The following is a 21,561-nucleotide window of genomic DNA, read 5'->3' as shown; positions in this document are numbered from 1 at the left end:
AGAGTAGTTGTATCCTCGCTATTACATCTTTGTCGGTGCCCATTTTAGTTAGACCCTCAGATGGAAGCAAGCAGACAAAAATGCAATAACCATAATATACTCAGCTTAAGTTCCCTTTCCTTCGCAGCAAACGAAAAACTCTTCAACTGCTCTCTGTTTCTCTCTAAATTACAGCAATGGCAAGCAGCATATGGGTTCTTGTTCTTGCCATTCTCTTCATTTCAGCTTCTGCCAGTGTTCAAAGTAAGAGTTTTTCTCATATACTTCCTTCTCTTGCGAGAATATCTTGGACTCGATTTTCATTTATGAACTGCTTAATTATATATTGCAATGCCAGAGTGTAGATTCTAAAGGGGTATTGGAAACAGAAGGATAGTGTTGATATTGTTACTTTATGTGTTACTAGGCTTGGGTTTTCTGCGTTTCTGCAATTCTTTGCTATTGGGATCTTTACTGTCATTTATTACTAGGCTTTTTTGAGCTAGCCAATTCTGTGGAGATCTTAAGAAATCTGTGTCTTTGGAGTACCAAACTCGTTGAGAAGTTGAATACAACAAGAGGATTTTTGTTTGGGGATATTGATCATATGGAGCTCTGCTTCTTGCTCTTGAATCTTCAACTAGTCTTTTATGCGAGCTAATACTAATTATTTGCGATTTGATGTTTAATTGGTTTTTTTTCTTTGAACCAGAAAGCCTGACTTCTTGTCTGGGTTGGAGAAGAATAAACTAGTGCAGTTAGATATGTCATAAAGACATCCTTTATTGAAGCATTTTCCTGTAAGCTAATTGGAGTGTGTTAATGTGCCGATTCTTTTTTTCTTTTTTGTTTCTTAGAATAAGCATTTGACATCATTTTAAAGTTTTGTTGTCGGAAATTTCATGCCCTCGTCATTAAAACTTGGATTAGTATTGTTTCCGTCCACTATTCCATTTATGGTTCTTTCATGCTGTAGTTTGTTGCAAATTTGTGAATGTTAGTAATTTCCACGAATTGCGTTAATCTGTCTTTTCTGTTGCTATTTGTAAATGATGAAATCTGCCCTGTGCTTCCGATGTTAGTACAAGGGCATAGAAGATTTTAACGTCTCCACTCCGGTCATCTATCTTATGCGCGAACATAAGAGACTCAATCCCAAGCAATGGTTAAAAAGTGATTTTTGAAGAGAAAAAAAGACAGGCAACAAGCTCAAAACTTGTGGCTGATGCATTTCTTAATAATGAAGTTATATACCTGCCTATTTGTTTTCCCAACCTTCTATATTTTGATGCAAAATATCTTCTCCATATTGCACCGTCTCAAACAAACTTGTCGGTTTTACGGTTGAAAAACAGATAAAGTGACAGATAACCCTGCTGATCAGCTAGTGGCTGCAATTAACAGCAATAGAACCGCAAGTAAATCATCATCCCTGTACAGCAACCCAGGCCTTGCATGCATTGCTCTCCAATACATCAAAGCATACCAAGGCGAGTGTGGTGCAGTTGGGGGACCAAATGCCAAAAAACCTGCCGACTCTGAGTTTGCTGATACTTTTGCTCCTAACTGCGGTGTTGAGATATCAACCCTTACCCCGATTACGGGTCGTCTACTTGGATGCCAGTCTAATTATGTCAAGCCATCAGTGGCATTTTCAGAGATCCTGATGAAAAATGAAAAGAGCATCGAAATTCTCCAAAGCAAGAACCACTTGGAGGTCGGTGCTGCTGTGAGTGGCTCAGATGGTGGTGGACCCTATTTTTGGTGCGTGCTGTTTAGCAATGGGAAATCAAACAACAGTTTTGTGTTGGAAGGACATGTTGCCAAGATAAGTCGACCTGGATGCTTTAGTGGTTCCAATGATGACTGTAGTGGCGCCATTGCTTTGTCCAGAACCTTTCATCTTTGGCCAATTGCACTGACAGGTTTGATCGTGCTGGCTTATGCATTGGGAATTTGATGTTACAGTTGCTTGATCTATACATTCTTGATTGTAAGTGTGCAAATATCACAATTGAGTATATTTTTCATACTAAGATTGTCATTATTCTTGTACCATTTGCGGTGTGAAATGTGAATGCTGTGTGTTTTGGGCAAAGACAGAATTAGCCATGTTTTGTGAGTTTTGAGCAATCACTGACTCAAACTTTTGACGATGTGCATATATTCATTTGCAGTTGTATTGGTAAAAGGTACATGAATTATAGCTTCTGCAGAATGCTTCATATCCCTCTTACTATCAGAAGCAGTAGTATGAAAGGAGGCATTTGCAGTCATACCAAACTTTTTTGCCTCCTCTTTTTCGATTGTGGACACTTTGGTGCTGTAATGGTGACTGCTGAAGCGAAAAGCTCCCACTTTGGAAAAATCGAAAAGAAAAGGAGATTTTCTTGTACTAACTACTAACTTGAAAGTTGCAATGGGACCAACCCTTAGCTGGCTTCAATTCTATGATCCACATCTTGCCGTATATGACAATTGCATGAGTATATTATGAGTAGATTTTCATTGACTTTGGTTTTTCATTTCTCATTCAACAAATGTTCAAGAATGATTGTTTCTTTTTTTTTTAAAAAAAAAAAATGAATTATTTATGCACACGCACTCGTCCCTATTCAAGCGCCCACCCAAAATTCGAATTCAAAATCTCTGACAAGAGAACTTAAAGCTCAAATCGATTGAACTACCCCAGGGAACATATGGCCTAGAAATGAGTTGAAATGATGAATGAAATGAATCACACGTACTTATCCCTACTCCAAAACCCACAGAAAATTTGAATAAAATCCCCGAATTAGAAATCTTGAAACTCAAAACGCTGGACTATCTCGGAGGACAAATGGCCAAAATTGAGTTTAAGTGATGAACGAAATGAACCACAAGAAGGTAAGAATTGGTCAAGAAAACACTATATTAACTCATCAATAATTTTGACTAATATGAAGTTGGAGGCTTGTGAATTGGCTTTATTATTATTCCAAAAATTAATATATAAAGTAAAAAAAGAATAAACAGCAGTAGTGATAAAAGTAGGATGTTAAAATGAATTGTTTTCCATATTGAATAAAGTATTGAGTTGCCTTTTCTCAGGTAGCATAAATGCCTACACCAAAATTCCACCCCCACTCTTTCTGCTCATGCAAATCAAATGAATATGAAACTACTTCAATTGTTGGACAATCTGCACTTCTCCCAACTTTCCTACTGATCGACTACTTCAATTTTAGAATTATGTGGTAAAGATTTTCCTACTACACATATTTTTTCCATTCACATTAAAAGTATGTAGTTAACAGGAGCTCATGCTTTATCATGTAGAAAAATACAATTATTACTTTGTAAACTAAAAGTGCCAAAAATAAATATATAATAAGTATGAGGGTGAAATAATTTATATCGATTTTACTAATGCGTTTTGCGTATATGGTCTATACTTTCTCTTTTCTAATCGTAACACGATTTTGTCTTACATAAACTACTAACTGTGAAATCTATATAGTATGTGTGCAATATATTTACAAGATCAAAATTATCATAATACCGTGAAAATTAGTTAGTGATTGATGAGGGAGATTTATTTAATTACCAAAATACCCCTGTATTTTATGGTATTTTTATGTTATATAACTGACCAAGTGGGACCCATTTGACCAGGCCAAAAATCAACCATTGCAGCAGCCTTTGGGATAGATGACGTGGCAAGCTCTTACTGGTGCTATGTGTCACAAGTGCAAAGGGTACCGTACTACTATAAATATCTTCATTTATGATTATTCAGGGACACATTTTATTATTATTTACTGCCATTTTCTGATCTCATTTGACTCACTTTATCTTCGACCTCATATTTTTCGACCCCACATTTCTAACTTAGGCATCGGAGGGCCATCGCTGAGGGCTACTCGACTAGTTTTACGTTTACTTTGTTCTCAGGATCCATTAACAGGTAGCTCGAAAGAAGGATCTAGCGACCCGACTTTGGGACCCGTTTCCGCAACACGATCCGGATTTTGTGCAACCTACATCATTTTGACGCCATCTGTGGGAATTGAGAACATAAACTAGAAATGGAAGGGTCATCCAGGCGAGACCAGCATGTGGAGGAGACGCCAAGGAGAGAAGAAGAGCCAATGATACAAGTATCAAGGGTGGAATTGCAGCGAATGATAGAGGAAGCGAGTAGGAAGCAATAGTAGAATATGAACAAAGAACTGTGACTCCAGCTAGAGAGGGAGCAAAGAGGCAGCTATTCTAGGAAACGGAGATGGAGCATAGACGAGAGGTCTCGAGGGTGCCTGAAAAAGGCTCCGAAAGGACCATGTCAAATGAGGTAACCAGTAAGAGAACGACTACCAGGCAGCCGGGAATCTCGCGAGCAAATGTGGATAATATTAGCTGACAGATCGAAAAGCTAGGGAAGCAGATAGAAGAGCTGAAGAAGAGAGGAGAAATTGTATCTCAAAATAGGAGCTCGCCTTTTACCAACAGGATCCTGCTGGAGGTGGTTGATAGCAGTTTTCGATTCCTGGATCTCCCCAAGTATGATGGGAGTAAAGATCCTAGGGAACATGTAGCAGCTTTTGACCTGGTTATGAACTTATATGGTCAGACTGATCCGATTAAGGCAAAGTTATTCGTGACCACTTTGAAGGGAAAGACACAAGAATGGTTTACCAGCCTAGGAAGTAGAACGATCGATTCATATGAACAGTTAATTCATAAGTTCTCTTTTCATTTTGCGAGTAAAAGGAAAGCGAAGAGATCGTCCACTCATCTTTTCACGATCAGACAAAGGGAGGATGAAATGCTAAAAAATTTTATGGGAAGGTTTGATAACGAGGTGTTGGAGGTACAGGACTTATGGATAGACATGATGGTAAGCATATTGATACATGGCTTGAAGAAGGGTCCGTTCGTGTCGGCATTGGCACGAGAACCCCAACAGGGACCTAGCAGTTGATGGAGATGGCACAGAAATATATAGATGAAGAAGAAATGAATGCCATGAAGGATAACGAATGGACAAGGGACCCAGGACGATCAAGGAGCGAACAATCAAGAGAGGGAAAGCAGCAATTTGAGAAAGATAGAGAACAGAGAGGACCCTACCAACCCAGGTATCACAGGTATACTCCGTTTACCACGAGCCGCGAGAAGGTTATGACAATGGTCGAAAAGGAAGGTCTGCTGCAATGGCCAGGTAAAATGCGGGATACTCCTGCGAAGAAAAACTCTAATATGTATTGCAGGTTTCATAAGGATAAAGGCCACAACACGGAGGATTGCTATCAATTGAAGGACGAGATCAAGAGGTTAGTAAGACAAGGATACTTCAAACACTTGATTGATAGAAGATCCGAGACAGGAGACCGGAGCAGATTGCCGAGTTGTGAGCGACATCAAAAGGACGAGGCGGGGAAGAATGTGGTTCGGGATAATGCACCCACAAAGGGGATTATCCATACTATATCAGGTGGTCTAACGAATGGAGACTCTTCAAGGGCAAGGAAAAGGCATGCCAGGGAGAGTAGGTTTAGATACGGAGAACAAATAATGCACGTGGAAGAGCAGGAGGATATTATCTTTGGAGACAAAGACTTGAGCTAGAGTGTACTTGACCAGAATGATCCTATGGTCATCAAGATAGATATAGCAAATTATCAGGTACACAAGGTATTGATAGATAATGGTAGTTCGGTTGACATTATTTTTATTGATGTTCTCAGAAAGATGGAGTTAGGAGACGTAAAGTTGAGGCCGGTTCGAACACCCTTGGTTGGGTTCGGAGGAAGTGAGGTCGTGCCTGAGGGAGTGATAGATTTACCTATTTCCCTAGGTGAAGAACCTAAAAGGAAGACGTGTATGGTACAATTCTGGTGGTGGATAGCCCATTTGCATATAATGTGGTGTTGGGGCGACCAGGACTTAACAAATTTAAGACAGTGGTGTCAACGTATCATCTAAAGATGAAGTTCCCTACAAAACATGAGGTAGGGGAGGTGAAGTGCGACCAGTGAGCTGCAAGGCTGTTATAACTTGGCCATAAAGCAAGGAGAGGCAACGAAGAAAGAGAAAAGAAAGGAAGACATGAGTCAAAGCGAGGAAGTGAAGCGGGGAAGGATGGAGAGGCTCGAACCGTCAGAAGAATACAAAGAAGTGGAGCTGATCTCAGGAGACTTTCAAAAAATGACCCGCATTGAGTCGCAAATGACGAAAGAGATGGAGACACTAATGATCGATTTCTTAAGGAGCAATAATGACATGTTCGCATGGAATCCCTCAGATTTTAAAGGTATAGACCCTGAGGTAATTGTACATAGACTGAATATTGATCCTCAGGTTAAGCCTGCGAAACAAAAGAAGAGGATGTTCGGGGTCGAGCGAAATAAAATCATAGAGGAGGAAGTGAATAAGTTGCTGCAGGCTGGGTTTGTACGAGAGATCCAATATATGACTTGATTTTCGAACGTGGTCATTGTCCCGAAAGCCGCAGGAAAATGGCGCATGTGCACGGACTTTACCGATCTCAATAAAGCATACCCGAATGACCCATATCCACTTCCAAGGATCGATCTTCTGGTCGACTCAACTGCAGGGTGTGCATTGTTCAGCATGATGAACGCATACCAGGGTTATCACCAAATTTTCATGGCAAAGGAGGATGCAAAAAAAACTGCGTTCGTGACTGAGAGAGGAGTTTACTGCTATAATGTTATGCCGCTCAGATTGAAGAACGCAGGTGCGACCTACCAGAGGTTGGTTAATAAGATGTTCAAAAACCACATAGGGAGCACGATGGAGGTTTACGTAGATGACATGTTGGTGAAGAGTAAGCAAGAAAGCGATCATCTGGCACACCTAGGAACAACCTTCAGCATCATACGGGCTTACGGGATGAAATTGAATCCAGCAAAGTGTACTTTTGGAGTGCGAGGTGGAAAATTCCTGGACTATATGGTCAGCGAACGAGGAATAGAGTCAAAACTAGAAAAGATAAAGGCGATCCTGCAGTTGGGATCGCCTAGATCGATAAAGGAAGTTCAACAGCTGACAGGGAATGTCGCTTCGTTAAATCGTTTCATTGCCAGGTCAGCTGATCGAAACTTGCCCTTTTTTAAGATTTTGCGGAAGGTTAATGATTTTGAATGGAATGGTGAATGTGAAAAAGCTCTTCAAGAGCTAAAGTTGTATTTGACTACCCCTTCCCTACTCTCTAACCCAATGGTTGGAGAAAAGTTGTATGTATATCTAGCAGTTTCAGATAATGCGGTCAGCTCGGTGTTGGTCCAAGAAGAAGGAGGAAAGCAGAGCCCTGTCTACTACGTAAGTAAAATGTGGCAAGGGGCTGAGAAGAAGTACATCCAGATTGAAAAATTAGCGTTGGCCTTGGTCATGACCTCGAGGAAATTACGACCTTACTTCCAATCTCACCCCATTGTTGTGTTGACTAACCATCCATTGAAGCAGGTTATGTCGAAACCAGATACGTCGGGTCGGATGGTTAAATGGGCGGTTGAGCTTGGAGAATTTGATATAGAATTCCAGACAAGGAGTGCTGTAAAAGCACAAGTATTTGCCGACTTTCTGGTCGACTCGCTGGCGAGCAGTAGGAAAAATATGAAAGATGGCTGCTACATGTTGATGGGTCGTCGACTTCAAAGAACGGGGGAGCGGGAATCCATTTGCAGGGCCCAGATGGTGTGGAGATCGAGATCGTTGTAAGACTGAACTTTCCAGCGACCAATAACGAAGCCGAGTACAAGGCTTTAATTCAAGGACTACAGACGGCATGGGATGGAGGAGTGAGACAAGTAGATGTTTACACGGACTCACAGTTGGTCGCGATGCAAGTACATGGTACATACGAGACACGAGAGTGGTCTATGACGCAATATCTTGCGAAGGTAAAGGAGATGATGGGCAAATTTGACAGGTGTACAATCAACCAGATCCCAAGGGATGAAAATGCAAGAGCTGATGCTTTATCGAAGTTTGGGTCAATGATGGAAGGAGTCAAGGACAGAAAAATTACTGTCATGGTAAAATCAGTTCCGGTGATAGAGGAAAAGGTTATTAATGCAGTTGAAGTGACGAACTCTTGGAAAACACCTTTCATTCATTACCTCAAAAGTGGAGAACTCTCTAGCGATCCGATCGCAGCAAAGAGGCTATAATTTAAAGCTAATTGTTTCACGATGTTAAGAGATGAATTGTATAAGAGAACTCCAGAGGGCGTTTTGTTGAAGTGTTTGGATGGTGAGAGGTCGCAGTATGTGATGAAGGAAATACATGAAGGCAACTGTGAAACCATTCAGGAGGGAGATCGTTGGCTCAGAAGATCCTGAGACAAGGTTATTTCTGGCCCACTATGGTGGAGGACGCAAAAGAATTCGCTAAGAAATATGAAAGTTTCCAGAAGTATGTTGGGTTATTGCATTCCCCTACGACCCCATTAAAGACGTTGAAGGTCGCATGCCCCTTCGACCAGTGGGGGATAGGATATTGTTGGTCCTTTTCCTCAGGCAGTGGCTTAGAAGAAGTTCTTAATTGTTGTTGTTGAATATTTTTCCAAATGGGTGGAGTTGAAGCCTTGGCAAAAATCTCTGAAAAAGAGGTAATAAATTTTATTTAGAAAAATATTATATATAGGTTCGGGATCCTGAGAGTCTTGGTATCAGACAATGGAACGCAATTCCAAGGCAAGAAGATCGTGGCTTGGTGTAAGGAGTTAAAAATTCAACAAAATTTTATAGCGGTGGGAAACCCGCAGGCAAATGGGCAAGTTGAAATCATGAACCGAACCTTGGTGCAGCATCTGAAGACCAGGTTGGAAGGAGCAAAAAGAGCGTGGGTTGAAGAATTACTTGGAGTGTTATGGGCATGTCGAACGACCCCACAAATAGCTACAGGTGAAACTCCCTTCTACTTATTTTACGGTAGCAAAGTTGTTATACCCGCAGAAATAAGGGAGGAAACTACTCGAGTTGTCCAATATGAACCAAAGGAGAATTCTCAAGAGCGATCTTTCGATCTTACTGTGATCGAGGAGGGAAGAGATCGTGCATATGCTAAGATATTGAGGTATAAGAGCATGATGACTAAAAGTTACAATCGAAGAGTACGATCAAGGAGTTTTCAGGTCGGTGATCTGGTTCTGAAAAAAGTTGAGGTAACAAAGCATGTTGGAAAGCTCGATCCGACCTGGGAAGGTCCATACAAGGTAGTGGAGATCAGGAAGAAAGGAACGTATACTCTGCAAGACATGGAAGGGAAGAATCTACCATGACCTTGGAATGTGCATAACTTGAAGAAATTTTATTCTTAAATGTTGTATGCGACCTATTAGGGTCCTGCCTGAAAAAGGCTTATCTTGTAATGTCTGAAAAAGACACCATAATAATAGTCTGAAAAAGACTAACCTGAAAAAGGTTATTTTGCATTTACAGCGTTCTACCTCTATTTTCGAAGCTAACCTGAAAAAGGTTCATTAAGCGATCTGAAAAAGATTGCAGCATTCCTAACCTAAAAAAGGTTCACTAAGCGATCCGAAAAAGATTACACGATTTCTAAACTGAAAAAGGTTCACTAAGCGATCTGAAAAAGATTGCAGTTTCTAACCTGAAAAAGGTTCACTAAGCAATCTGAAAAACATTGCAGGATTTCTAACCTGAAAAAGGTTCATTGAGCGATCTGAAAAAGATTGCAGGATTTCTAACCTGAAAAAGGTTCATTGAGCGATCTGAAAAAGATTGCGGGATTTCTAACTTGAAAAAGGTTCACTAAGCGATCTGAAAAAGATTGCAGGATTTCTAACCTAAAAAAGGTTCATTAAGCGATCTGAAAAAGGTGACGGGGTTTTTAACTTCATTAATAAGTTCAATTAAACTACTTTAAAAGGAGCATTGTCTTTTTAGCTTCATATATGAGATTAAAACAATCTAATGTCAAGATCAGGCGAAAGACTTGGAAATTTAGAGACAATCCCAGTTGCTCGAAGGTCAATGAAACAAAAGAGGTGTTCTGTATTAATAATCATAGCTGTCATATACAGAAAGGGATCAATCCCTACTTCACATCATCATAGTTCAAAAATAGGTCAGCTGTTAAATGATTACAAAAAAAACATCTAAAAAATAGCATTCATGAATGAGGGGGTGATGGTAATTCATCCAATAAGGGCGCGAACTCGGGAAATTCATCTACTGCTGGTGGACCGGAGGGGTATGGCTCTAGGTTTTTATCCAAAGATATATCTAATTGCTCCAGGTCAAAGCCTTCTACGAACCTGCTAAGTTTCTAGATCTGACCTTGGCACTTCTCGAACCCCTCGAACATGAACTTAGACGCTTGATTTCCACAGCCTCTTTGAAGGTTTTGGATTTGAGGAAGTCGCGAGCTCCAACCAAGCGAGTTTGAGCAAGTAGAGCTTGATGATCAGAGCTTTGGAGATAGAGGTCGCGACCCTCACTTAACCCTTGTTCCTTGCCAGATGCAAAGGCAGCTAGGCGATTGTTTTGGGCCGAAGATTTCCCTTCTTCCAGTTCATTCTTAGGAGTCTCCAGTTGGGAAGTGAGCTCCTCAACATTTTGCACTTCAGATCGCTGGGAATCGATCAGAGCTTGTTGCTCAAGGATTTTCTTTTCCATCTCTACCGCCCTAGCATCCCCCATGATCTTCTCGTGTCTCCACATGGAACATTGGAGAGAGAGGTTGTGGGCAAAGGTCATTGTCTGACAGGAGAAGAATTGAAATTAGCTAACAAAGATGCTAAGTGTATAAAATACTAAGATCGAGGGTACCTGAGTGATGTTGTGCACCAAATTCTCTTCAATGTTAGTGTGGGAGGTTTGGGCTAAGATGACCTGATGCCGCTCCAGGCAAGCGGCTTTGTAAATCTCCTATGAATCCTGGCCGGCCAAAGTTCGCAGCACACTGCTGTTCTTGGAGATTTTCCAGTCAAGTACCCATTTGTCGCCTGACATTTCAGCAACTCGAGTAGGAGGGGATTGCTCGTCCCTTGTTCGCTGCCACACCTCTTGGAAAGCTGCAAGTTTTTGACGGTTTATGGGTTCGGCAGCTCTATCTGCAGCAAGTTTGGCTTCCAGTCTACTCTGCCGACCGGATTTGGAGGAGGGATCGCTCCCACTTTTACTCTTGCTTTCTGTGGTTCAGGAGTCCTTGCCTGCTCCTTACCCTTACTCCTCTTCCTCTTCAAGTCTCGTTCCTCAGGCACTTTGACTATTTTAATGTCTGGAGAAGGCTCTTCAACTGGTGTAGAAGGTTGATCAGAAACTGGTGGGGTCAAGGAAGGAGGTGCAGAAGGCTCGCCTGCCTTGGATTTGTTCTTGTTGGCAGCAGCAGCGTGAGCCAAATCTCTATCCACGGAGGGAGGCAGAGTACCTTTCTTGGCTCGGGCTTTGTTCGCGATCCGGGCAAGCAAGATTTGTGATTCTTCACAAAAGGAGTTAATATATCATCTCAAGAGTTAAAGTTTAGAAGAAGAGAAATCGAAGTCACCTAGAGATCCCTTTATAGGAATAGGGGCTGGGGAGAGGCCCACGAGCTTCAACACTTTCTCTTGCAACAACACTTTTGGAAGATACCAAAATAAAGTGATGTAATTTATGAGGTCACTATCGAACCCCTCCCCATAAGTCTGTGGTGTGGGTTTGGATGCAAGCCAAGAAAGGCGAAAATTCCAAGATTTGCCAAAGGGGGGTCGGAGAAAGAAAAATTTGTCATGCCAGGGACCAACGTTGGACTTCAAATCATCTAGAGAACGACAGTCCTTACGGGTGGTTAGGTAAAACCACTAGTTTCGCCCGACCTCTTCGAGGCAGTGATATTATAAAGTGACCAAAAGTTATCAAAAGTTGGGGGCAAGTCGAGATATTTCATAACGGTGATGAAAAGAAGAATATGGTTTATGGAATTTGGGGACAGTTGCATATGGCAGACATCCAACCCAATGACAATGTTATTTACCTCCCGAGGCAAGGGAAAACATAATCCTGCATCTAAATGGGGGAGTGGCAATGTACAGCAACGCTTAGGATGCTGATGAATCCTATCAAACGATCGAGGAAGAATAATCTCGTATTTTTCAGGGATAAAATATTTTCTTCGTATTTGCATGATGGACAGTTTGACTGCACTTTCAATTTTTAACCATGGTTTTTTATGTATCATTTCAAAGTATTTTTGAAATACATGAACATCATCTGAATCGGCAGTTTCTTCTAGAAATGGGGATCGAGAAGAAGCAGGAATTGAGGAAGCAGGGTCACGGGATGTACCAGCAACCTCCCTTGGTGTCACAGGCTGCACCTTGGGCTAGAGGTTGGCTGTAACACTTGTGGCGGACGTGCGGGCAACTAGGGGATGTCGCCAGCACGCTCGCCCACACGCAACAACGAGGGAGCGCAACCGTGGGCGCGAGTAGAAGCTTAATATGCGAAGCAAAGTGCTTTATCCTCGGAGATGCGGGAAAAGTGCACTCCTCAGCCTTTTCAGTGTTCTACTCTTGAAACAAGAGATTATTTTCTTAAGCCTATTATAAGGGGGCATGCAGTGGTGAGCTCCAGCCAGCCCTCCCCGTGCATGACGGCCGTAGTATGAGAAGACGTCTGCACTAAATGAGCATCTCTTGGGGGCATTATGGGGCCTTCAAGAGCCGGCTCTAGGCAGCTCATGAGAGGAGCGCTAGAGTCCCCGAAGGGCTTGGAAACCTGACAGGCAGCGTAGGGTCAAGATGGCCTACGTTGGGCGCTGATACTGTCGAGAGGCTCCGTGTGACATGCAAGGTTGCTCCGCGGGCTGCGAGATATCAGGGGCAACACCTCTTGTGCGAATGGGTGATTGAGGTAAGTATTCATAGACCTCGTGATCCAACTCATGGAATGCGCTATCGAGTTCTAGCCGTCCATGGGGGTCTGTTGGCTAGAGACGAGCGGTCGTGGGACGACGCCGCACTGTGGGCTTATTGTGAAGCCAAAGCCGAAAGGCAAGAAGGCGTGTCGGGCATGCCGTGCGAGATAACAGCAAGATGTCGGCATATTGATTGAGCCTCGGACTTATGATGTTGTCCTACTTGGGCGAGGCATGGAAGGCGGCCATGACGAGGGCGAGCGCCTAGGATGTACTGAGTGAGTGTTGGGCATGAGATGGGCATTGCGGGTGCAAGCGTAGTGTCGTAATGCCGAGGCGGAGCAAGGATGCTCCTCGCCATTGAGCAATGCGGTCGGCAGGTTCTGAGATTGTGTGCGAGACGCTAAGGCATGGGTGCCGAGAGCCTCAACGAGTATGGGCATTCTGGATAGGCGAGCGCAAGGGCACGCAGTTAGCACTGGGAAGCGTTCAGATATCGCACTAGCGAGTTTCAGTGCCGAGGACACGCGACGGACTGTTGCTATACTCTGATATCTGCAAAGGCCGGTCGAAGTTAGGCGTAACCTTTGAGGCCGCACAGGCGAAAATAATATGAGAATTACATTCCGCTGCGATGAAGAAGAGCACGCCTGTGAGGCTTGGGGAGGTCGCGGACGACCCCGACATCGAGTTCGCACTTGAGTCCAACGTGGACTCAGAAGTGGAATTAGAAAGGCTCCTAGACATAGAAGACATGCTATTGCAAAAAGCATAAATAAAAGAGTTTAGAACTACTTCAGGGAAAGGGAGCTCGCAGGAGAAGGTCGAAAGCGATTAGCAGGAGAGTGCGGTCAATGAAGTTCAAATGAAGGACTATATATAGGGGAATATCTGAGGCAGCGCACCTCTCCACACGCCGATGGATGATGACGCGTGTAGGACAGCCGGTGGCCTAGATATCTTCACTTGACAGATGCCTGTTTCACTTCCCTTAGTGTCATTAATGACACTAAGAGAAGTGGAGGAGTAATGATGACGGAGATTTATTTAATTACCGAAATACCACTGCATTTTATGGCATTTTTATGTTATATAATTGACCAAGTGGAACCCATTTGACCAGGCCAAAAGTCAACCATTGCAACAGCCTTTGGGAGAGATGACGTGGCAAGCTCTTACTGGTGCTATGTGTCACAAATGCAGAGGGTACCGTACTACTATAAATATCTTCATTTATGATTATTCAGGGACACATTTTATTACTGTTTACCGCCATTTTCTGATCTCATTCGATCTCACTTTATCTTCGACCTCATATTTTTCCTCTCCACATTTCTAACTTAGGCATCAGACGGCCATCGTCGAGGGCTACTCAACTAGTCTTACGTTTGCTTTGTTCTCAGGATCCACTAACAGGTAGCTCGAAAGAAGGATCTAGCGACCCGACCTTAGGACCCATTTTCGTTACCCGATCCGAATTTTATGCGACCTACATCATTGATATTTTTATAAAGAATCAAAAGTATGCGGATACTTACAACGTTATTTAATCTAATAATTCTAATATATTACTCCAAAACCAATCAAATTAATACATATTAACTCTTCAATATTGAATATGTTGATAATAGTTAGTCAAAGATGATAAATCATCCAAAGAGGGAAGAACAAAAAGTATCCACATACATATATACACAAACACACTTGAAGAATAAAAATATCTGACTGTAGCACTCATAAATTCATCTTCATCCAAACAAAACTTCAGTTGGATTCATGTAATAATATTATGTCAATCTGAATTGGATTTTAGTAACATGACAACCCATAATCGACATATTAGATTACAGTAATATAATAATATAACAAGAAATACGTTAAATCACAATAAATTTAAAAATTATTTATGCAAGGGTAGTAGGGTAATCAAACAAGCCATTTTTTTCATAAATATACCATGAAAGATGAAAACAATTTGACATTTTAAATATTCTTCATTTTTTTTAGCTGTAAATATTAGTATTAGTCACACTAATAATGAGAAAATTATCATTATTATTACCAAAAAGAAAAAAAGCTCACACACACACAACATAAGTACATAGAGATACATATATAAATGCAATGCAATCCGAGTCACCAAGAAAAGCAAGAAACAGGGCCACCTTCCATAACTGGCAGTTCGTCAATAAAAATTCTCTCTTTCTACCGAAATCTGAATCCCTCTTTCCTCTGCTTTAGCTTTCAATTTCTAATCTCAATCACAAGTCTTCGTCAATGAATTCAGATTCTCTAATATATACATATAGCTACTACTTTCTATATTCATATTATCGGCACAAGTATTTTCACTCTCACATTACCTAAATGCCCTCACAGAATTCTCTTAAATGATGGTGAAACCGTTACATTAACGCGATTCAAATCCTCTTTATCATCAGTCATTTCTGCTGCTCTCTCGTGATTCGCCTAACTCTCTATGTTCCATTTCAGTATATTTGGGTTTGAGTTTGAGTCATTCTTCAGTTTTTCTTTTATTTATTTTTTGTTGGTTTTACTTTTGGAAGGAAGATTGGAACTTTACTCTTTCTTCTTGTGAATCCAAGAATTCTTTTATTTTCTTTGATTTTGGAGTAAAGCCCAGAAACACGTTTTGGGTTTGATTCCACGCTCTTTCTTTTATGTGTTATTCTTGAGGTACGTTTTCGTTTCAATCATCCAAACCCAAGTTTTTTCTCTTCACTTTAACAACACCCCTAAAATTTTCTTGGGTTTTTGTTCAAGTTTCAATCTTGACTTTTCTTGGAACGGTAGTGCTTCGTGAGATTTGTTTAGAATGAAGAGGGTCAATGAGGCTGTTGAAGAGGGGAGTAAAAACTTGGGGTTAAAGAAAGTTAGGTTCTTCAATGGGACTGATGAGAGTTGTGGCGCTTTACAGAGGAATGAAGGTGATCAAGAGAGACCTTTTGTTGGGAATGGAGGGATAGGTTCTGCACCAGCACATATAGATGGAGACCCTTTCGGAAATACAGTCCCTGATAATCTTGATGGTCAGAATCTTGGTGGTTTGAAGGATTCCAACATATGGGACTTTGATATAAATTTTGATTTAATTTTTGGCAATGAAGAGGAGCAGAAAGGTTTAGCGTTTGATCTTAACATTCCAGTGAATACAACACAGGGCGGTGGGATAGAGAAGGGCTGTTTAGAATATTATAAAGGGTCCATGAGCAATCAGAACAGAGAAGAGATTATCGTCATTGCATCAGACGATAGTGATAAAGAGGTGGAAGTTATAGGTTATACATTTGGTTATAATGCAAAGGGTAAACAAGTAGAACTAGAGACGCCTTACGATAGGGTGGAAAATTTGAGCCTTGAATTGGGAATGGTTACAAGGGATAATGTTGCTGCCGAAAGTAGTTCAGTGACTGGTGGTACGAGGAGGTATACCAGGGAAGAAAAGGGGAAGGCTAATGTTGTTGATGAATCATGGTTATCTCTAAAGGCAATTGAATCTTATTTGCTGAATGATAATGAATCAATCAGGAATACTGAGCCTACAGAAGATATTGAAGCTGGAACATGGCAGCCAGCAGCATCAGATGCAAGGAGTGAATCGGGTGAAAGAGCACTAAGACAGGCTGATCGAGCTTTAAGAATTAGAGAAGAGTTAATGCAGGAAAGTTGGAGAGAATCTGCCAAACGATTTGCGCGTATGAACCATCCAAATCAGAACAATGGGAAAGAATCTTCTAGTCAGAAACAAGGATCACCTACTTCAAGAGCTCTAGAACAACTAGGAAAGTCTCCTGGCCCTTTCTCTGAAGCTCTTAAGATGATAAGAGAAAGAACTTCAAAGCGAGCAGCTCAGCAGTTGGTTGAGTGGAAACCCTCAGAAGAAAAGCAGAACCAAAACATTACAGCACCATTTGTTCCTTCTCTGCTGGATTTGTCACTGAAAGCTCTTGCTGAAAATGCTGAGGGAATAGTCTCACTTGAACTGGTTCCAGATAACCTCCGTAGAAAACTAACTGACATGCTGTGTGATATGCGAAAAATGAATCTCAATGTTCTTAACCTTCTGTTACAAGGATTTCCAACTGAGATTCGCATAAAAAATTGCTCATGGCTGACTGATAAACAATTTCAGCAGACATTTCGGAATTGTCAGACAAAAGATTTGAGGGTAACCCATTCTTTCTTTCTTCTTATATTTTATATAAGCATTCAGAGTCATCGTGCTAATGAAGCTTCTGTTGTGTAATAGATACAATTTCATTTTCCTATATGTTTATGATCATATTGGTTCTTCTAATCTTAATTTTGCTTTTCTTTTGTTTGAAGAAGTACCTTTTATATCTCCTTTGGGGCTCAATGTCCCTCGGTAGTTCTTTCATTGTTACTCTCTATGCCTGAGTCCTGATAGCTGAGGAATTTAACATAATATATCCATGATTCTAAATCTCACCAATGTTCATCTTATTGAGGCATGTATAGACTCCGGCCTAATTGCTGTAGAGAAGCTGGGACTGATTTATTTAAGGTCAAAAAATGTAAAATCTCTGAATGGAATATGACTAACGTCTATTGTCCAATTATCAATTGTTATTGGCATGTGTTCCTCTATATTTTACTCAGTATTAGATTGAGTGATGGATCTAAGTGTACGTATCGTAAACAGATTATTCACTTTCCGCCTTGGATTAATCATTGTGGATGCCTGACTAGGATGACTAAAATTAAGTGAAAATGCACAAACTGCCAACGATTGCAATGTTCGTTTGAGAATTTGCATCATGTTGTCTTATCATGAGCTTAAAATTTTGGGATTGGGATGAACTCCTGCTTGTTTGAATTGATGTGTGGTTTTTTTATTGTAACACTGCTGGTGTTTTACTTATTTAATTTCTGTCTTACTGCTAATCTTTATGCGATATTGTTGTGAAGCAAACTACTTATGGTGATGTGGTTGCAGGTGCTTCAACTTGACCTGTGTGGGCAGTGCATGCTTGATTTTGCATTCAAGGAGACATTAACTCAATCCTCAAATAGTTTGTCCAGTCTAGCCATTGTTTCCCTTAGAGGTGCCTGCCGTTTATCAGACAGTGGGCTTAAAAACCTTGTTATGTCAGCACGGGCACTGCAGTCTATTAATTTGGGCCACTGCACCCTTCTGACTTGCGATGCCATCAACATCATAGCTGACTCTTTGGGATCAAATTTGAGGGAGCTTTATATAGATGATTGCCAAAAGATAAATGTGATGTTGATTCTTCCAGCATTTAAAAAGTTTAAACATTTGGAAGTGTTATCAGTTGCCGGCATACAAACCATAACCGATCAATTTATCAGTGAAATTATTACAGTATGTGGTCAAAGTATTAAGGAGCTTGATTTGGCTGACTGCCTGTAAGTTGATTTTATTAGTCCCTCTTGCTGATAGATGCATATGTTAGGTTCTAACTGTTGTCTACTTTATGATAATGCAGAGCACTGACTGATTGCTCTCTCAAAACCATTGGTAGCAACTGTGCTGATTTATGTGCACTGAACATTGCAAACCTGCACAACTTGACAGATCTGGGATTGGAGTATCTTGCCAATGGTTGTAAATCAATTCGAAAGCTCAAACTTTGTCGCAATGGGTTCAGGTTTCTATCAATTCCCTTTTTTCCAGCTTTCTTCGTTAAAACTCTGCAGTTTCATGGACTTGGGTTTTGCCATGATTGTAAATGATAAGAAGCATCAACCCAGATAAACTATATAATACACAACATTAATTTAATGGCTTTCCTTCTGCATGTTAGTGATGAAGCTATGGCAGCATTTCTGGAAAGCTCTGGGGAGTCCTTGATGGAACTTTTACTGAATAATATGACAAAGGTATTGTTATCTGGATTCGGCTACCTTTTGCGTGTTTCGAGAGTCACTATACCTCTACAATTTCAGTGGCATATGTTGCATTCGCATCTTCATATTTATTTTTCCTCCTCTACCTGTGACATTGGCTCTTTTATCTACCCTGGCCATGACATGATCATGCGTTAAGGGCAACTGTCAGGACACTAAACATCATTTGTATGCTATATATGACTGTAAATGTTAATAGAAAAAATCTACCTTCATTATGTTGCGGATGAGGCATTGTACGAGATTCATTATATTTCTGATTATCTTTTGATGTTTGTAACTAATTAGCGATATTTAGCAGGTTGGGTCCAGTACTGCCTTATCACTCGCCAAACGTTCTAGGAAGTTGTTAAGTTTGGATATATCGTGGTGTCGCAGAATTACTAACGAGGCTCTAGGGTTGATTGTTGATAGTTGCTCATCACTAAAGCTGCTCAAAGTCTTTGGCTGTAGACAGGTTTGCACGCCAACAATAACTTTTTTGCTGTAATCATAAATCTCATACAACAGTTTCTTGTGGCCCTAACTGGTCCCAATTTTATTTGGACAGCAACTTGGGAAATCTAGAAGCTTCCCTTCATTATTGTAGTCGATGTAATTCTCTGCCTATGTTCTGTTTCTGCAGATCACAAATGTATTTCTGAATGGGCACTCCAATCCATTCGTGAAGATAATTGGGTTAAACCTGACTCCAATTCTGGATCATGTAAACTTGCTTGAACCCGAAGAAGTGTTATTGCGCTATTCACCTCTGACAATGAGCCAGGAAGTCTGGAACAAAGAGATCTGCTAGATGTTAAAATGTAAATTTTGGATCATAAACATCAGAACGTGGCCCAATTTTCATCATATATTAGATCATATATGGCATATACTTGTAAGTGTCTGCATAGCATAATGCATCAGAAAATACTTTTTGCCTGGATTGCGGTCTCGATAATATTCCTTACGTACTCAAACCCTGGGACCTATCTCATCGCTAGCATTGCCAATTTGATCATATTCGACTAATTTCAAAAACTTCTTGGCCGTGCTCAGGTGCTATTTAACATGTGCAACATCGATTTGATATGCTAAAAACATGGATATATACATATATGTGATAGACATCATCATAAGGCTGGATGCAGATGGTGAAAAGATGAAGTACCAAGACCTCTCATGGACCTTAACTTCCTAATACAGATCGGAACTTATAATTTCACCTGAATTGGTGGTATGGCAGGCCACCACCTCAGTTCCCAGTAGAGGCTTTACACTTTAAAACCAAGGTAAGGACAATTAAAACAATAATAATCCCTGTAGAAGAACCACCAGCTCGATGAATCCAGTAAGGATCAAGCCTGGCAAATCCGCGCTCTAAATAACCCGAAATAGCTATGGACGTTACCAAAAGGAGCAGCAGAAAAGGCAGGTAGGAAGAAAAGTATATGGGTTCTTCCTCGAGCTCTGGCTCAGGAATTGACCTGCGATCTATATAGAGAGGAGAAAGTACAGCAAGAATTGCAAATCCTATGGCCAGAAGCCTCTTGTCGTGAGATGAAAACCTAGTACGCCTCCGTCTTGCTCCGTGCTCCATTCTAAGGACCTTTCCAGATGCCTGAGTTGCTTATGTGAATTTCTTATGCGCTGAATCAACTGGAAGGTAATAGATCAGTTCAGCTGGCTAAGCTCTGTTCTTGGCTTCTTTAACTCATGGATGTGTATAATGTTTGACATCTTTATATGAAAAAAGATTGTTCACTTTGGAAGGTTTGGGAGATCAGGGCTTGTGAAATGAGCTGTTGGCGTTTAGAGTCTGAAGATAAGAATAAGTAGACAGATTAGAGAAGCATTCTCAATCTGTCAGAACTACTAGTGGTGCAGATACTTGGGAATCTGATTCTGCCACCAATAACTTCAAGTCTAGATAGCCTGATTGGTTATCAAATTGGAAAAAAAGAAAGCAAAACAATAAATGGTTAAAAAGTTGTGGTTAGTCTAGGGTTTTGGGGTTGGGGAGTAATCAGTGAGGAGAATGATCACTAAATGTGATCGGTAGAATCTAATTAAATCAGGCAAGATAGACTATTCTCTTCAAGATTAACCAACAAAAAATGATGAAGACCGTAAGTAGAGCACCAAACAAAATGTTGAAGAGGAGAAGTAGAGCATGGAAAATATTCCAAGGTTTAAACCAGTTTGTGTCATAGAAAACTAAAAACCAAAAGAAAAATTCAAGCAATAACATTTGCCATCAGCAGCTGTATTCCACAGTTATCCATTCGTTTCCACATATTTTCATATAATATGCATATTGGTTGACAAGATCAACCAAAGTTATAAAAGAACGAGCTTTTAGTTCACATGATGAAGCAAGCAGAAATCCAAGAAGTTCAATGGGCGCCCACAGGTAACATAGTGAACTATATTACTTTCCTACTCCAGAGTATATAATTGCACCAAGAGCCAGAATCCCTTTTTGACAAATTGATGTTTGGTTCATATGCTGAGCAAGTGACCAAAACCACCTTAAATTGGATTATACATGGCGCTGATTTTACCATCAAACAAATGAATTTACACAGTAAGAAAGTTGAGAACTGTGCTATAGAATTTCAACTATAGCCAACATATTTAAAGAATGTGACAATTTATACCTAGTATCGTGCTGGCAGTTGAAAAAAATCAAACTGGGAAGAGAAACAACTTAAATTCCAGCATTGGAACTTTTTGACTTGTTTCCAGAAAGCCTTCTCATCCACTTCTTCTGTAATGTGGTGAGGTGAGCTGTTGTTGCATGAGATGGATTAACTTTGGATA

At 40.8% G+C, this 21,561-nt stretch overlaps 5 protein-coding genes across 6 annotated transcripts in view; 3 read left to right on the top strand and 2 right to left on the bottom strand.

The window, feature by feature from the left end:
• Positions 40-2,197, top strand: LOC105164610. The gene is made up of 2 exons (XM_011083299.2): positions 40-243; positions 1,335-2,197. Exons 1-2 carry the CDS (start codon positions 177-179, stop codon positions 1,937-1,939), a joined length of 672 nt encoding a protein of 223 aa, XP_011081601.1. The 5' UTR covers positions 40-176; the 3' UTR covers positions 1,940-2,197.
• On the top strand, positions 7,863-9,265 carry LOC105165037. Its single transcript, XM_011083913.1, has 2 exons — positions 7,863-8,048; positions 8,792-9,265. The coding sequence occupies exons 1-2, from the start codon at positions 7,863-7,865 to the stop codon at positions 9,263-9,265; spliced, it is 660 nt and encodes a 219-aa protein (XP_011082215.1).
• On the top strand, positions 14,994-19,766 carry LOC105164608. The gene is made up of 6 exons (XM_011083297.2): positions 14,994-17,035; positions 17,825-18,258; positions 18,339-18,500; positions 18,657-18,732; positions 19,061-19,216; positions 19,385-19,766. Exons 1-6 carry the CDS (start codon positions 15,683-15,685, stop codon positions 19,550-19,552), a joined length of 2,349 nt encoding a protein of 782 aa, XP_011081599.1. The 5' UTR covers positions 14,994-15,682; the 3' UTR covers positions 19,553-19,766.
• LOC105164609 lies at positions 19,399-20,991 on the bottom strand. Of its 2 annotated transcripts, none has more exons than XM_020694679.1 (2): positions 19,965-20,991; positions 19,399-19,530 (listed from the first exon to the last, which is right to left on the bottom strand). In XM_020694679.1, the coding sequence occupies exon 1, from the start codon at positions 20,336-20,338 to the stop codon at positions 19,994-19,996; it is 345 nt and encodes a 114-aa protein (XP_020550338.1). In that variant the 5' UTR covers positions 20,339-20,991; the 3' UTR covers positions 19,399-19,530; positions 19,965-19,993. The 2 variants fall into 2 exon arrangements, with proteins under 2 accessions (XP_020550338.1, XP_011081600.1); XM_011083298.2 differs by having other exon boundaries at positions 19,411-19,545.
• LOC105164607 (ylmG homolog protein 2, chloroplastic) overlaps positions 21,193-21,561 on the bottom strand; it is a gene marked incomplete in the record, with an annotated part of 2,247 nt that continues 1,878 nt past the window's right edge. Inside the window, 1 exon segment of the mRNA XM_011083295.2 lies at positions 21,193-21,561. Within this exon segment, the coding sequence (XP_011081597.1) occupies positions 21,449-21,561 (113 nt within the window).

This window comes from Sesamum indicum, linkage group LG6, assembly GCF_000512975.1.
Source record: "Sesamum indicum cultivar Zhongzhi No. 13 linkage group LG6, S_indicum_v1.0, whole genome shotgun sequence".
NCBI lineage: Eukaryota > Viridiplantae > Streptophyta > Magnoliopsida > Lamiales > Pedaliaceae > Sesamum > Sesamum indicum.
The sequence above is the reverse complement of the archived record's forward strand: the minus strand, read 5'-3'. Positions and strand labels throughout refer to the sequence as shown.

What these genes read in the sequence shown, in the direction of transcription:
- LOC105165037 (XM_011083913.1), top strand. Translation starts at nt 7,863, where the DNA reads ATGACGCAATATCTTGCGAAGGTAAAGGAGATGATGGGCAAATTTGAC. An exon ending in TTCCGGTGATAGAGGAAAAG is followed by an intron (nt 8,049 to 8,791) that starts GTTATTAATGCA and finishes ACCTTGGTGCAG; the next exon opens with CATCTGAAGACCAGGTTGGA.
- LOC105164608 (XM_011083297.2), top strand. Translation starts at nt 15,683, where the DNA reads ATGAAGAGGGTCAATGAGGCTGTTGAAGAGGGGAGTAAAAACTTGGGG. An exon ending in GTCAGACAAAAGATTTGAGG is followed by an intron (nt 17,036 to 17,824) that starts GTAACCCATTCT and finishes ATGTGGTTGCAG; the next exon opens with GTGCTTCAACTTGACCTGTG. An exon ending in CTTTGTCGCAATGGGTTCAG is followed by an intron (nt 18,501 to 18,656) that starts GTTTCTATCAAT and finishes TCTGCATGTTAG; the next exon opens with TGATGAAGCTATGGCAGCAT.
- LOC105164610 (XM_011083299.2), top strand. Translation starts at nt 177, where the DNA reads ATGGCAAGCAGCATATGGGTTCTTGTTCTTGCCATTCTCTTCATTTCA. An exon ending in AGCTTCTGCCAGTGTTCAAA is followed by an intron (nt 244 to 1,334) that starts GTAAGAGTTTTT and finishes GTTGAAAAACAG; the next exon opens with ATAAAGTGACAGATAACCCT.
- LOC105164609 (XM_020694679.1), bottom strand. Translation starts at nt 20,338, where the DNA reads ATGGAGCACGGAGCAAGACGGAGGCGTACTAGGTTTTCATCTCACGAC.